The 15,938-nt window shown below is 48.4% G+C and overlaps 1 protein-coding gene across 6 annotated transcripts; it reads left to right on the top strand.

Moving 5' to 3' along the window:
• Positions 1–268: 268 nt before the first annotated feature.
• Positions 269–13,929, top strand: LOC309364685 (uncharacterized protein). Of its 6 annotated transcripts, none has more exons than XM_081902452.1 (6): positions 269–469; positions 2,978–3,098; positions 6,912–7,016; positions 7,785–7,886; positions 8,443–8,544; positions 9,308–13,929. In XM_081902452.1, the coding sequence occupies exons 2-6, from the start codon at positions 3,086–3,088 to the stop codon at positions 10,687–10,689; spliced, it is 1,704 nt and encodes a 567-aa protein (XP_081758578.1). In that variant the 5' UTR covers positions 269–469; positions 2,978–3,085; the 3' UTR covers positions 10,690–13,929. The 6 variants fall into 6 exon arrangements, with proteins under 6 accessions (XP_081758578.1, XP_081758577.1, XP_081758579.1 ...); XM_081902451.1 differs by having other exon boundaries at positions 2,974–3,098; XM_081902453.1 differs by having other exon boundaries at positions 2,934–3,098; positions 7,788–7,886.
• Positions 13,930–15,938: the final 2,009 nt, after the last annotated feature.

Here is a 15,938-nt window from a genome sequence, read left to right as displayed (position 1 = left end):
AAAGGAATCCTGCTTTGTGACCTCGGCTCCGTCAGTAGAGCAAAAGACTCTTAATCTCAGGGTTGTGGGTTCGAACCCCACGTTGGGCAAAAGATTCCTGCATTGCAGGGGGTTGGACTAGATGACCCTGGGTCCCCTTTCCAATTCTACAATTCTAGCAGTTCAATCCATCCATGCGCTCAGACTGCAGATTGGTCGGGCTGGACTTGCCAGTCGTCGGGCTCGGCTTCAGCGAGTCACATGATGGGAAGCGGAAAACAAAGGAAAAGCCTCCCGCATAAGCAGCAAGGAGAAGCCCGAGAGGCATTTAATGCAAGTCGTCCCCCCCCCCCACTTATTTTTCATTTTTTTTTAAAAGGCTTAATTCGAATCCTTTCCACTGACGATCAGTTTTGCATGCTGAAGATCAGCCGCAGCGCCATCCTAGGCAGGTCTACTCTGGAGCAAGCTCCGTGGGGTTTGCTCCCAGGTAAGTGTGCGCAGGATTGCAGCCTTAATGCGGATTAGCGGCCCCCTTCGTGCAGGCTGGACCATTGCCCGGCCGTGTTTGCGATGGGAAAGGTAAATTTAAAGGTCGTGCAAATAAGGCGTGTGCGCTTGAAATAAAAATAAACCAACGCGTGCCGCTGGGGGAAGAGGGGATCCTGGGCTTTTCTCGTTTTGTGTGTTTTGCTCTGTCGGGGTTTCATTGGCCTCGGGCAGCCGGAAGGGTCAGACTTTCCTGGGCTTTGACATTGGGGAGGCGCCTTGGAAATTGCTGGGCTTGCAGGAAAGCGGAGAAGCTGCAAGATCTAGTTAGCTGCTAAATCGGTTCAGAGCAACCTCTTCTCTCTCCCGGCCAGCAAAGAGCCTCTCTCCGCTATTGTTTCGCCCCAATTGGTGCAAGCCACGTAGTTTTCCTGCATGACCTTTGAAGTGCTATATTCAGGCCTATAGTCAGGCACTCTCTCTGTCTCTCTAATATTGATATAGGTGCTGGCTGAGCACTTTTATGGTTATTGCCAGAAGCCTAACCAGGGATATCACTGAGGACTTATTTATTACATTTATCTTCCAAGGATCTCAAAAGCGCTGTACATTGTCCTCCTCCTCTCCATTCCAGCCTCACAACAACCCTGTGAGGGAGGTTAGACAGAGATGCCAACAGGCCGTCTTCATGGCTGCTGAGCGGGGATTCGAACCCTGCTCTCTCAGATCATAGTCCAACACTCTAACCCGGGGTTTCCCAAACTGGGGTCTCCAGCTGTTTGGGGATTACAGTTCCCATCATCCCTGACCACTGGTCCTGCTAGCTAGGGGTGGTAGGAGTTGTAATCCAAAAACAGCTGGGAACTCAAGTCTGGGAAAGCCTGCTCTAACCACTATGCCACACTGGCCAGAGCCAGCCCTACTGTATTCCTTCACTGCAGGGGGTTGGACTGGATCACTCTATGTGGGGCTGCCCTTGAGACTGACTCAGAAACTCCAGTGGGTTGGGTGCAGAATGAGACTCCTTACGGGGTCCTTGCTGCGGGATCACATTCACTCAGTGCTATACCAACTGCACTGGCTCCCAATGGAGTAGAGGATCAGGTTTAAGGTGCTGGTTTTGACCTTTAAAACCCTATACGGCCCAGGACCCTCGTACAAACGGGACCGTCTCTCCTGGTATGTCCCACGGAGGAACTTACGGTCTTCAAACAAAAACATCTTGGAGGTCCCTGGCCACAAAGAGGTTAAGCTGGCCTCAACCAGAGCCAGGGCTTTTTTGGCTGTGGCCCCAATCTGGTGGAACGCTCTGTCACAAGAGACTAGGGCCCTGCGGGACTTGACATCTTTCTGTGGGGCCTGCACGACAGAGCTGTTCCACCAGGCCTTTGGCCAAGGCACAGTCTGACCCCCTCCTTCGGTAATCCTCACAGAACTCTAGCCCAATGGTTGCCACAAATTTGATTATGAATTGATTTTAGAATGTATTTAAATTAATTGATTGTGATTTTATGTAAAGTGCATTATTTTTACTGTTGTTAGGCCTCTGAGCCCGGCTTCGGCTGGGGACGGTGGGATATAAATTATTATTATTATTATTATTATTATTATTATTATTACCCCTTGGTTCCCTTTCAACTTTACAATTCTAGAATTATGCTCAGAGGAGCCCCATTGAGGTCAATAGACATGACTGACTCGGGTTCATTAATTTCAATGTGTGGCCTCTGAGTCACATTCACATTTAATGTGCTGAGATTCCACTTTAAACAGCCTTGGTTTCCCTCCTAAATTCCTTAGGACCACAATTTCCAGGGTACACTGTGGAGAAGAGCTAGCTAGCTGCTGAAATGTCTCTGCGAAGGCTGGTAACTTTTGAAGGGTAGTTCGCAAGGCAGGGTTCATTCGCCCCCTTGGCTGCAGCTCAGTCCAAACCCTGGCAGCTCTGGGTATGAGAATGTCCCCTGCCTGAAACTCGCAAGAGCCTCTGTCGGCCAGTGTAAACAACACTGAGCTAATTGCGGCTTTGTATAATACGGTTTCCTATCTAGGAAAGATTCTCCGCTTGAGACCCTGGAAAACCGCTGCCAGAAAGAGACCCCAGCCCTGGGCTAGATGAACCAGGGGTCTGATTTGATACCATATGCCATGCCAGCCTCAGTTACTTATCTGTAAAATGGAAATAATAGCGATTCATGTTACAGGGTCGTTGTTGTGAGGGCTGCATGCAGTACAGAGCCTTTTACCCCAGTCTACATCTTCACTGCAGCTATTTTTATATGTGCAATTATTTTCAGATCTTGGCATTTTTTGTCTATTTGGAACCATTTTTACATTTATGATTGTAACTCTTTTGTTTTACACAGATATATATATATATATATATATATATATATATATATATTGTAACCTGCCCCGGAGCCTTGTGGTGAAGGGCGGGTAATAAAAATTCTGTGGATTTTTAGCTCTTCTGTAGCAAAAGTGGTGCTGTTGTTTTGTTTCAAGGGAGACTTTTGAGGTTATGGCTGTGTGAATTTCGTGGAAGTGTGATGAAGATCTGATGAACTCAAATAGATGACTTATATCCCGGGTGGTCCTGCAAGAAAATCACAGGAATATGGCCTCTCTGGGTAAGGATTCCTTTCTGAATTTTGTGTTAGACAGAGCCTCAAGAACATCTTATAGGACACTTATGAAAGCCTATGAGATGGCTTTGAAAGCTGCTAAGAAATCTTACTTTGCAGCTTCCATTGCATCCGCTAGCTCTTGCCCGGCACAACTTTTTAGAATAATTAGGTCAATAACGTCCTTAGGAGGACAACCAAATTTAAGCACAAATTCGACCCACAGCTGTGAGGCATTCGCGAGCTTTTTTGCAGAGAAAGTCCTGTTGCTCCGCCGTGACCTCCCTGCCAATTTAGATACAGTTACTGAACTGGAGGCCCCTCGACTGACTTCAGGTCCAGTGTTGGACCATTTCGATCAGATACTCCCTGCTGATGTGGATAGATTCCTCCAAGTTGGTAGGCCCACCACCTGCCTCTTTGATCCGTGCCCATCTTGGCTGATTAGGGAGTGTCCAGATGTTGCGCGGACCCCCCTGGTTGAAATTATCAATTTGTCCCTTGACACGGGGACATTCCCAGGGGAACTGAAGGAAGCAGTGGTGTGTCCACTCTTAAAGAAAACTTCATTATATCCCTTAGACCTATCTAATTACCGCCCAGTTTCAAATCTTCCATATCTGGGTGAGGTTATTGAGAGAGCGGTTGCTGAACAGCTTGGTTGGTTTCTGGAGGAAACATCGGCTTTAGATCCATTTCAGTCCGGTTTCCATCCTGGTTTTGGGACCAAGATGGCTCTGGTTGCCCTAACAGATGATCTCCGTAGACAACTGGATCGAGGCGGGTCAGGACTGCTGATCCTTTTAGATTTGTCAGCAGCCTTTGACATGGTCGATCATGATCTTCTGGACCACCGCCTCGCAGACGTGGGGATACAGGGCATAGCCCGTAACTGGTTGTGCTCTTTTATCTCTGGTCGGGGACAGAGGGTGGCACTAGGGAGGGAAATGTCGTCGCGCCACTCCTTGGTGTGTGGAGTGCCGCAGGGCGCAATTCTCTCCCCGATGCTTTTTAACATCTTTATGTGCCCCCTTGCCCAGATTATCCGGAGCTTTGGGCTGGGCTGTCACCAATATGCTGATGACACTCAGCTCTATCTGCTGATGGATGGCCACACCGACTCGGCCCCGAACACACTGACCAGATGCTTGGAAGCTGTGGTTAGATGGTTTCGTGGGAGCCGATTGAAACTAAATCCTTCAAAGACAGGTCCTATGGCTGGGTCGGGATGGCATGGGGATGAGGGACCAACTCCCTTCTCTTGCGGGGGCCCAATTAGTGCCATTGCCTTCCGTTAAGAGTTTGGGTGTAATCCTTGACGCCTCCCTTTCCATGGAGGCGCAAGTTACAGCAACAGCCAAGGCGATATTTTTCCACGTTCGCTGCATCAAGCAGTTGGTCCCTTACCTTTCCCGCCCCGACCTGGCCACAGTGATCCATGCGACGGTCATCTCCAGGCTTGACTACTGTAATTCGCTCTACGCTGGGCTGCCCTTGAAGCTGTCCCAGAAACTCCAGCGGGTGCAGAATGCTGCAGCGAGACTCCTCACGGGGTCTCTGCCATGGGAGCATATTCACCCAGTGCTTTTCCAGCTGCACTGGCTCCCGGTGGAGTACAGGGTCAGATTTAAGGTGCTGCTTTGACCTTTAAAGCCCTTCACGGCCTAGGACCCTCGTACCTACGAGACCGCCTCTCCCGGTATGCCCCACGGAGAGCCTCAAGGTCCATAAATAGCAACACCCTAGTAGTCCCGGGCCCTAAGGAAGTTCGATTAGCTTCAACCAGAGCCAGGGCCTTTTCAACTCTGGTTCTGGCCTGGTGGAACGCTCTGCCTCATGAGACCAGGGCCCTGCAGGATCTGATTTCTTTCCGAAGGGCCTGTAAGACAGAGTTGTTCCGCCTGGCCTTTGGCTTGGAGCCAATTTGATTCCCTCCCTCCCTTTCTTTCTTTTTTTCTTTCCTCCTTCTCCTGCGTTGAGGCTACATTTTATTTTAATGTTGTAATATTTTAATGTTGTATTTTAATTTTGTTTTTAAGTTGTAATCATTCAACTTGTTTTTATTATTGCTTGTAAGCCGCTCTGAGCCCGGCCTTGGCTGGGGAGGGCGGGGTATAAATAAAAAATTACTACAGTGGTGCCCCGCAAGACGAACGCCTCGCAAGACGAAAAACCCGCTAGACGAAAGGGTTTTCCGTTTTGGAGGCGCTTCGCAAAACGAATTTCCCTATGGGCTTCCTTCGCAAGACGAAAGCCCATAGGGAAATCTCCAGGGACAGCGGGGAAGTGCAGCGCGTCTTCCCCACTGTCCTCGGACCTCCTCCGAAGCCTGGCGATGGGGCGGAGAGCTCTCCGCCCCATCGCCAGCCTCCTCCGAAGGCTTGCGGTGGGAGGAGGGCTTTCCTCCCTACCGCCAACATTCAGAATGCTGTTCTGAATGTTGGCGGTGGGGAGGAAAAACCCTCCTCCCACCGCAAGTCCCGGGAAGAGAGGAGAAGCGCTGCGCGCCTTCCCCTCTGTTCTCGGACCTGTCCTGAAGGCTTGCGGTGGGAGGAGGGCTTTCCTCCCCACCGCCAACATTCAGAATGCTGTTCTGAATGTTGGCAGTGGGGAGGAAAAACCCTCCTCCCACCGCAAGTCCCGGGAACAGAGGAGAAGCGCTGCGCGCCTTCCCCTCTGTTCCCGGACCTGTCCTGAAGGCTTGCGGTGGGAGGAGGGCTTTCCTCCCCACCGCCAACATTCAGAATGCTGTTCTGAATGTTGGCAGTGGGGAGGAAAAACCCTCCTCCCACCGCAAGTCCCGGGAACAGAGGAGAAGCGCTGCGCGCCTTCCCCTCTGTTCCCGGACCTGTCCTGAAGGCTTGCGGTGGGAGGAGGGCTTTCTTCCCCACCGCCAACATTCAGAATGCTGTTCTGAATGTTGGCGGTGGGGAGGAAAAACCCTCCTCCCACCGCAAGTCCCGGGAACAGAGGAGAAGCGCTGCGCGCCTTCCCCTCTGTTCTCGGACCTGTGCTGAAGGCTTGCGGTGGGGAGAAAAGCCCTTCTCTGCACCGCCAGCCTGGCAAGCGGTCTCCATAGGAACGCATTAATTGATTTTTAATGCATTCCTATGGGAAACCGTGCTTCACAAGACGAAAAACTCGCAAGACGAAAAAACTTGCGGAACGAATTAATTTCGTCTTGCGAGGCACCACTGTATTATTATTATTATTGGTGGTGGTGGCAGATCTCATTTTTTAACTGGTTGGAACATGGCAGGGGGAATCACATAATTGCAAGCATAAGAAAAGTATTATTATTACAGTGGAACTTCGGTTTTCAGGTGTCTCGGAACCCGAACAATTTGGAACTTGAACGCTGGAAAGCTGGAAGTGAATGCTTCCATTTTCAAACATGTCTTGGAAGTCGAATGGCTTCCAAAGCACGTTTCTCCATTTTCTCAATGGATTCTGCAAATCGTCCATTGCGTCTCAGTTGTCAAACGTTTCGGAAGTTGAACGATCTTCCAGAACAGATTACATTTGACAACCAAGGTTCCACTGTATTATTATTTATTTAACGTATATACCAGCCGGTACCCACACGTCTCAGGGTGGTTCACAGAATAAAACTACAAAAAATGAATATCAATAGCATCAAAAACCCCACAAACAATACCCCAGCCCAGTACGTTGTTGTTGTTGTTATTATTATTATTATTATTATTATTATTATTATTATTATTATTAAAATCTACCGACTACATTCCTCATGCTTAACAGTTCCGGACATCACTAATTCCAGACGTCTCAGACCCTTCTCCTCTTCTCTTTGATTAGAGTTTCCTAATGTGACCATAAAGCTGGAAGATGAAGATGAGATGCCATGGCTCCCGAATAACCAGGGATCAGAGGATATTAAGAATTTCCCAGGCGACCGCTCAGGTGACGGATAGGTTCAGCTAAACTGTGCGATGCATATATAAGTATTCATAGATAATTTTTTTGTTTCAGGTTGCCCACACCACACTTTCTGCCGACTCTGGTGGATAGAAAAAATAAAGGCTGGCGCCTTTCATGAGAACTAGAGGCATGAAATAGCTGAGCTACCAGCCAGGATACCCATTATGGTTATCTCTGATCTCAGCCCTGAGTTTGTTGGGCAGCCTATGCCAAGCTTTGATTCTTAGCCTCCACTTTCCTTCTCCACCAGCTGCGGTATGGGGATAATATAAGGACTTCACATAGAACAGTGGTTCTCAACCTGTGGGTCCCCAGAGGTTGTTGGACTACAACTCCCATCATCCCTGAGCTCTGGCCTTGCTATCTAGGGGTGATGGGAGTTGTAGTTCAGCAACATCTGGGGGCCCACAGGTTGAGAAAGGCTGACTTAGAAGGTTTTCCTAATGCTAAGTACATATAAATGTTACATCAAATTATTTTATCAAAGGCTTTTTCCAGGTATTTATTGCTTTCCATTATTATTATTATTATTATTATTATTATTATTATTATTATTATTATTATTATTATTATTACTAATACTACCATCTACAGGAGGCCCTCTCCTGCCAAGCTCAGTGATCAATTGGGGATACAGGGATGTGATGATCTTGTAGGAATCCTGGTCCCAATGTTGGTAAACAAAGCCCTATGTGACAAGTACCTGTTACCTTGTTCCTTCTGATTACATTGGTCACTTTTTTCCCTCAGCAGGATTCCCTGTTCCTAAAACTGAAGTGGTCCATGGGGGAGATCCATGGATCCCAGAGCCTGCTTTGGAGGACAGAGAGATCCCAGCGGACTACGGCTCGGGTAAATGGAAAGATCTGGGCAAACTCTTGGGAATCAACCTTGGCTTTTCACAGGAAGAGAATGTGGAAACTCTTGCTTGTTCATAACTTTGAGAGACAGTGCGGTGCAATGGGTAGTGTTAGACAATGACTTGGAAGACCCAGGTTCACAATCTCATTCCGTCAGGATAAAATATTGGTATGATGGGGGCCAACCATCGCAAACTTCTTAGAGGAAGGGTGACTCAACAGTGTGACACATCAGGGTTGGGAGCACTTGTGTGTCCCTCCAGATGTTGTCGGGACTCCATTTCCCATCAGCCCCTTGCCAACATGGCCGATGCACAGGAATGCTGGGAGCTGTGGAGACATAATCAGAGGAGCGTAGGCCCAGCCCGTTCCAGACACTTCCAAGGTCATAACAGGAGAATCTGGACAGCTTTTCTGTGGGTGGGAAAGTGGGGCCTTGCTCTGCGTTATTGGGGAAAGCTCTGGGATTTAGACAGGTTGGTGCCCTTTTCTGCTTGTCATGGAGCCAGCTCCTCAGCCGCCCTCCTCTCTTCTCATTCCCCGAGCAGAGCTTCCAGATGTGATAATTAAGTTGGAACAAGAAGAGATGCCGTACGTTCCCTGCCGCCCAGTTTTGGAGACCAGTGTGACATTCCAGGCGGCCCACTCAGGTGAGTGAGCTTAAAACAAACTTGCTCTTGGGACCTTCATTAGCCTCATAACTGCATATGCCGTTTCTCCTCACGATAGTGGCCAACCTCACAAGCAGGACCCAAAATCTCCCAGCTTCCCCTTGCTATTTGTTTCCGATATGTGAGGCGCACTTGCAGATACACTGCTTTTGAATATGGGGGTTCTGTCTTGGTATGGATAATATGACAGCAAGTGTGCCATGACTGTGGCAGAGAATGTTTCCCATGCAGAAGGTCCCATAGCAGCCATCTTCAGATATCTCAAGGGCTGTAATGTGGATGAAGGAACAAGCTTGTTTTCTCCTGCTCTGGAGGGTAGGATTTGAACCAATGGCTTCAAGTTACAAGACAGGAGATTCTGACTAAACATCAGGAAGAACTTTCTGGCAGTAAGAGCTGTTCAGCAGTGGAACAGACTCCCTCAGGAAGTGTTGTGTTCTCCTTCATTGGAGGTTTTAAACAGAGGTTGGAGGGCCATCTGCCATGGATGCTTTAGCTGAGATACTTCCATTGCAGGGGGTTGGACTAGATGACCCTCGGGGTCCCTTGCAACTCTACAGTTCTATGATTCTGTGATCAGTCTTGAACATGAGACCTTCTGCATGGGAAATATCTGTTTGCAGGGTTTGGGAGAGTGGTTTTGTGGGGCTTGTTCGGCCCTGCTGTAAAGTCTGTCTGCAAGTTCTTTTTTGTCATTGACTTCGTAAAGAAAGACGTTAAAGCGCTCTGTTTACTCTGACAGGAAATGGACGTGACAGAATATTCATGGGAGAAATGCCATATTACTCAGGCTTTGGGAGAAGCTTCGGCGACAAACAAGGCGTTATCAAGCATGAGAGCCAACACCCCGCAGAGAAACCACACAAGTGTTCCTGCTGCTCTAAAAGCTTCATGAAAAGATCCAACCTTCGCACACATGAGAGAATCCACACGGGAGAAAAGCCATTTCGGTGCTCCGAGTGTGGGAACAGCTTCAGCGACGGATCCAGCCTTATTCGGCATAAGCGGAAACACACGGGCGAGAAACCCTACAGTTGCTCAGTCTGTGGGAAACGGTTCAATCAGAGCTCCAGCCTTATTAGGCACGAGAGAAGCCACACTGAGCAGAGACCTTACAAATGCTTAGAGTGTGGTAAACGATTCAACCAGAGTTCGACCTTGGTCAGACATGAGAGGATCCATAGAGAACAAAAACTCTTTAAATGTCCGGATTGCGACAAAAGATTTATTCAGACTGCAAGCCTCCTTGCACATCAGAGAATCCACCGGGGCGAAAAGCCGTATAGCTGCTCCGTGTGTGACAAGGGCTTTGTTCAGAGATCAAACCTCCTCATTCATGAGATGAAACACACCGGCTTGAAACCGTTCAAATGTTCAGACTGTGGGAAAGGGTTCAACCAGAACTCGAGCCTTGTCATACACAGGAGAATCCACACCGGAGAAAAACCGTACAATTGTTCCCACTGCAGGAGACCTTTCAGCGACAAATCGAGCCTTAACAAACATGAGAGAGCCCACAGAGGGGACAAGCCGTTTAAGTGCTCCACTTGCGGGAAAAGCTTTGTCCGGCGGTCGCACCTTCTCACACACGAGAGAATCCACACGGGAGTGAAGCCGTTCAAATGTTCAGACTGCGGGAAAAGCTTCAGCAGCCGCTCGCATCTGATACGGCACGAGGGGACTCACACGGGCGAGAAACCCTACGATTGCTCTTTCTGCGGGAAGAGCTTCAACCGGAAGTCCAACCTGACGAATCACGAGAGGACGCACACGGGAGAGAAGCCCTACAGGTGCTCCGACTGCGGGAAAAGCTTCAGCGACAGGTCGAGCCTCATCAAGCACGAGAGGATCCACACGGGAGAGAAGCCCTACAGCTGCGCGGCCTGCGAGAAAAGCTTCAGCGACAAGTCGAGCCTCATCAGGCATGAGAGGATCCACACGGAGGAGAAGCCTTATAAATGCTCGGATTGCGGGAAGGGGTTCAACCAGAGCTCGAGCCTCATCGTCCACGAGAGAACCCACACGGGGGAGAAGCCGTTCAAGTGCTCGGACTGCGGGAAAGGCTTCATCCGGAGAACGATTCTCAACAAGCACGAGAGAACCCACACTGAGGAGAAGCAGTGAAAGAAGGCCTGGACTACGAACAGGGCTCAGGTCGTCTAAGCTGTGAAGAAACTCCGCTGGAATGAGACTGATAGGACTAATATAGCGGTAGCGATGCAGCTGTGAAACAAGAAGTCCCTGGTTTGGTGAGATCGTCTCTGTTGTGATTTCAGGTCACCGTAGGCGAGCCAATCCTCCTAACCTTTGGGATGTGGATTCACACCTAGGCTGTGGCCCAACACAGAATTAGGCCTAATTAAGATTCACTGATTACAGTGAGCCGAACATGCTCAACGTCAGATGGGTTATGATCCTCATATTTTTCCAGGGTGGAGAAAATGTCTGTGTTGGGGGAGGGAAATGGGCGAGGGGCTCAATACCAGGTATAGGCAGACTTCAGGCTTGCTGGTTCTAATTATTATTATTATTATTATTACATGAGCTTTGTTTTTTTTAAAAAAAATCCATCTAAAAGGCTATCTATAGCAGCGAATAAAAAACAGACAGAAGCCTAAATACAGAAAATAGTACATGCAGAAATAATGGGTAATCATACATTTTGCATTACAGTATTAGCACTGAAGTGAGGTCTGTGGGCTGGGGATTTTTGGAATTAGTCAGCGGGCATTTACTGTAACGGATTAAATAATCCACTTTTATGTTTAGGAGATTATTGCTTGTTGGGAGTGGAGTTTCAATATAAATGACAAAACAGCCCATTTCCCCTCACCTTGGTATTCAGAGTTAGGTTCTTAGCTTGCCCAACACCAAATTAGGCCTACTCTGCACGATACATTTAAAACAGTATTTTATCACTTCAAACAGACATGACTTCCCCCCCAGAGCATCCTGGGAACTGTGCTGTGTTTGTTTTGTAGACCTTTATTTCCCCTAGAAAACTACATTTCCCAGAATTCCCTCCAAAGCGGGCTTGACTGTTAAACCACTCATAAGATGGCAGCTCTGTGACGTAAACACAGAATTGTTAGGAGACCCCTGTACCCCAAATCTGAGAGTCCATCCCTCTTCCCATGGAACTCTGGGAATTGTAGCTCTGTGAGGGGAATGGGGGGGGTCCCCTAACTCTCTCAGGGCCCCTAACAAACTACAGTTCCCAGAATTCTTTGAGGGAAGAAGCCGTGACTGTTTAAAGTGGTACAATAATGGCTTTAAATTTATAATGTAGATGGGGGCCTTACTTTCAACCTTGAGCCTCACCAATTAGATCCAGGTGCAAAATATGGGTGATGCGGGTGGCGCTGTGGTCTAAACTACTGAGCCTCTTGGGCTTGCCAAGCAGAAGGTCGGCAGTTCGAATCCCCACAATGGGGTGAGCTCCCGTTGCTCTGTCCCAGCTCCTGCCAACATAGCAGTTCGAAAACACACCAGTGCAAGTAGATAAATAGGTACCACCGCGGCAGGAAGGTAAACGGCATTTCCGTGCGCTCTGGCACTTGTCACGGTCCTCTGTGTGCCAGTAGCGGTTTAGTCAAGCTGGCCACATGACCCGGAAAAGCTGTCTGTGACAAACACCGGCTCCCTTGGCCTGAAAGCAAGATGAGCGCCGCAACCCCATAGTCGCCTTCGACTGGACCTAACTGTCCAGGGCTCTTTTACCTTTACCTTTTTTTACAAAATATGGAAGTAGAAGGTTGGGCCGCATACAAAATGGTGGCTTGGGAGGTGTAGCTAATTGCCAGCTGCGCCTCATGAGCCACACACTGGAGCAACCTGTGTATACAATTGAAATTTTATAGCTTTGAGTTAGTGCTCATCAGGGATTTGGGGGGGTTTTTTGCGATGAGGGTAAGCGGCTGAGCTTCCCATAGGCCTCTAGGCGGTCATTGTGAGAACAGGATTCTGAATTAGACGTGCCTTTGGCCTGCATTGCTGCCATATTTCAACAGTTGGCCCCCAACGACTCCTGAGCATGCATCACAAATTACCCAATGATCTACCTGGCAACCCCAGTCTACCTTCTACCTACGCCTGGTGTGGAACAGTTTCCCACAGCAGTCACATCCACGATGGTTATTTAAATTACACCGCTTCCCACCACAAAAATCCTGGGAACTGTAGTGTGCTGGGAATTATAGTTCTGTGAACGAGAATTCTTCAGGGGAAGCCATGTTCTTTAAAGATGATATGTGTGTGTCCCCCATTCAGCAATACCAGCATATCTTCTCGCATGGATACGGCACCCCTCTTGCACCCCGATTCTTTTATCCTGCATGCTGATTGTTCCTCTGCGGAGCCTTAAAAATAAAAGCCACGTTTTGAAGCTGTCTTGAGGCGGAGGAAGGTTATTTTGTGTGATGATGAAGCAATTTATGCATCTGTAGCAAGACGCAAGTAGACATCCTAATAAACAAATAGTCTCTCTATAATTATTTTGTTCTTCTGTTGTGTTTGAGAAGCCTTCCAGGAACTGGGCAGCGGTCAATTCGCCCAATGGAATCTTTCTGCCCTAAGAGGTGGAGGCGCCCATCTAGAAAGACATGGCACGCAAGGAAACAGGGACGGGAGCAGAGGAGGAAAAGCAAGTTCAAGTAGTTAGCTATGGCAGCTCAGTCAAAGTGATGGTCTCCCTACCAGTGGCAGGTGCTAGGGAATGAACAACAAAGAGTGGAGGGTTATCTTTGGGTTCTCTTTGTGAACTTTTGAGAGGCATCTGCCTGGACCCGTGTTAGAAACAGGATGCTGGGTTCTGGGTCCAGCGATACCCAAAGGGCCAGAGCAAAGAGGCTGAGAGAGAGCCCAGCAGGCTGGATTACTGCAATGTGCTCTGTGTGGGGCTGCCCTTGAAGTTGCTCCAGAAGATGTAGCTGGTGCAAAATGAGGCAGCTTGACTGCTCGGTGAGGCAGGATATTGCCGACACATTGCTAAGTCGATGGTGCCAAGATACCTGAAAGATTCTCAGCCGGCTTATATATCCAGTTGTGCTCAGCAGGTGAGGGCCTCTTGCAGATTCCATCTTACTGGCAGGTCTGTTCCACAGAATGGAGGAACCGGTCTTCTGTGTGCTGGCACCTCCCCTTTGCAATCCCTCCCTGCTAAATACTCAACTGGCGTGTCTCATTTCAGCACCTACTGAAGCCCTCTTTCAATAAGCATTTAAAGCGAAGATCTTTTCCCAAACCGTATTGCAAGGTGCTTTTATTGTTTCATTACTCATTCATTAGCTGGGCTCCCTTGTGAGGAGAGGTGGGATAGAAAGTTAACTAATAAATAAGCTTTCTAAAATATAGCGGGCAAAACAACTCACTGCCTGCTTGTGTGTTTCTTGTCCGGGGAAGACAAAGTATGTCCAATATAACTTTCACCTCACTTAAGAGGTGACAAGCAGGCTCTGTGACAAAATGTTGCAGTATACAGGTACAGTGGTGCCTCGCAAGACGAAAAGAATCCGTTCCGCGATTCTCTTCGTCTAGCGGTTTTTTCGTCTAGCGAAGCAAGCCCATTGACAGCGGATTAGCGCTACAGCTGTCAAGCGGCTTCCAGCGATCAGCTGTTAAGCGGCTTATCAGCGGAACAGCTGATAAGTGGCTTAGCGGCTTAAGAAAAGGGCGGAAAAAGCGGGAAAAAACCGCTGGGGGATGCAAGATTTTTTTCGTCTTGCGAAGCAACCCCATAGGGGAATTCGTTTTACGAAGCGCCTCCAAAACGGAAAACCCTTTCGTCTAGCGGGTTTTTCGTCTTGCGAGGCGTTCATCTTGCGGGGCACCACTGTATACTGCTTTTTTTGTAGTCAACAGCCATTTTCTCCTTTATGAGGATATGTTCTATTCCATTACAGTGGTACCTCGGGTTACAGAGGCTCCAGGTTACAGACGCTTCAGGTTATAGACTCCGCTAACCCAGAAATAGTACCTCGGGTTAAGAACTTTGCTTCAGGATGAGAACAGAAATTGTGCTCCGGCGGCGTGGCGGCAGCAGGAGGCCCCATTAGCTAAAGTGGTACCTCAGGTTAAGAACAGTTTCAGGTTAAGAACGGACTTCCAGAATGAATTAAATTCTTAACCCGAGGTACTACTGTATTTCTCCCCGCCTCCTCAACACTCCCATGTTCTGGGACCAGATAAACAACTACACAACTCTTTGAAAGCAGCCCTGTATCAGGAAGTTTAAAAACATCATACATTAAAATGTTTTGCTGTGTTTTAATATTATGTTGGAAGCCACTCTTGAGTGGCTGGGGCAACCCAGTTAGATAGGCAGGGTAGTAGTAATTATTATTATTATTATTATTATTATTATTATTATTATACCCCACCCATCTGGCTGGGTTTCCCCAGCTACTCAGGGCGGCACCCAACAGAGGACTAAAAACAGAATAAAACTTCAAACATTAAAAACTTCCCTAAACAGGGCTGCCTTCAGATGTCTTCTAAAAGTTAGATAGTTGCTTATTTCCTTGATATCTAAGGGGCGGGTGTTCCACAGGGCGGGCGCCACCACTGAGAAGGCCCTCTGCCTGGTTCCCTGTAACCTCACTTCTCACAGAGAGGGAACCGCCAGATGGCCCTCGGAGCTGGACCACAGTGTCTCCACAGTGTCTGGGCTGAACGATGGGGTGGAGACGCTCCTTCAGGTATACTGGGCCAAGGCTTTCTGTCGACAAATAGTATAATCCCATTTGGGTGGTGTAACCTCCAACATTGATTTTAGCTGTAGACCAAAGGGATCTTGAGGGCCATGGATTCGAAATTAAAATGCACTCCTATACTTCTACCCATTGATTTCCCATTGATTTCAATTGAATTTACTCCCAGGTAAGTATGCATAGAAGGGATGCGGGTGGCGTTGTGGGTTAAACCACAGAGCCTAGGACTTGCCGATCGGAAGGTCGGTGGTTCGAATCCCCGTGACGGGGTGAGCTCCCATTGCTCAGCCCCTGCTCCTGCCAACTTAGCAGTTCGAAAGTACGTCAAAGTGCAAGTAGATAAATAGGTACCGCTGCAGCGGGAAGGTAAACGGCATTTCTGTGCGCTGCTCTGGTTCGCCAGAAGCGGCTTAGTCATGCTGGCCACATGGCCCAGAAGCTGCACGCCGGCTCCCTCAGCCAGTAAAGCGAGATGAGCACCGCAACCCTGGAGTCGGCCACGACTGGACCTAATGGTCAGGGGTCCCTTTCCCTTTTAAGCATGCATAGGATTGCAACCTGAGGTCATTAGGCATAAGACTGTTAAGAGGATTGTCTGTATGGTGACCTTGACATTAAAAAATAATTGTCAATGCACTCCAAATCTACATTTATACAATTTATACA

The sequence above is a fragment of the Podarcis melisellensis genome (assembly GCF_964234715.1).
Source record: "Podarcis melisellensis genome assembly, chromosome: 2".
NCBI lineage: Eukaryota > Metazoa > Chordata > Lepidosauria > Squamata > Lacertidae > Podarcis > Podarcis melisellensis.
The sequence above is the reverse complement of the archived record's forward strand: the minus strand, read 5'-3'. Positions and strand labels throughout refer to the sequence as shown.

Excerpts from the sequence above, each read along its gene's own strand:
- LOC309364685 (XM_081902452.1), top strand. Across the intron at positions 7,017-7,784 it reads TTTCCCAGGCGACCGCTCAG|CAGGATTCCCTGTTCCTAAA; the intron begins GTGACGGATAGG and ends TTTTTCCCTCAG. Across the intron at positions 8,545-9,307 it reads ATTCCAGGCGGCCCACTCAG|GAAATGGACGTGACAGAATA; the intron begins GTGAGTGAGCTT and ends TTACTCTGACAG.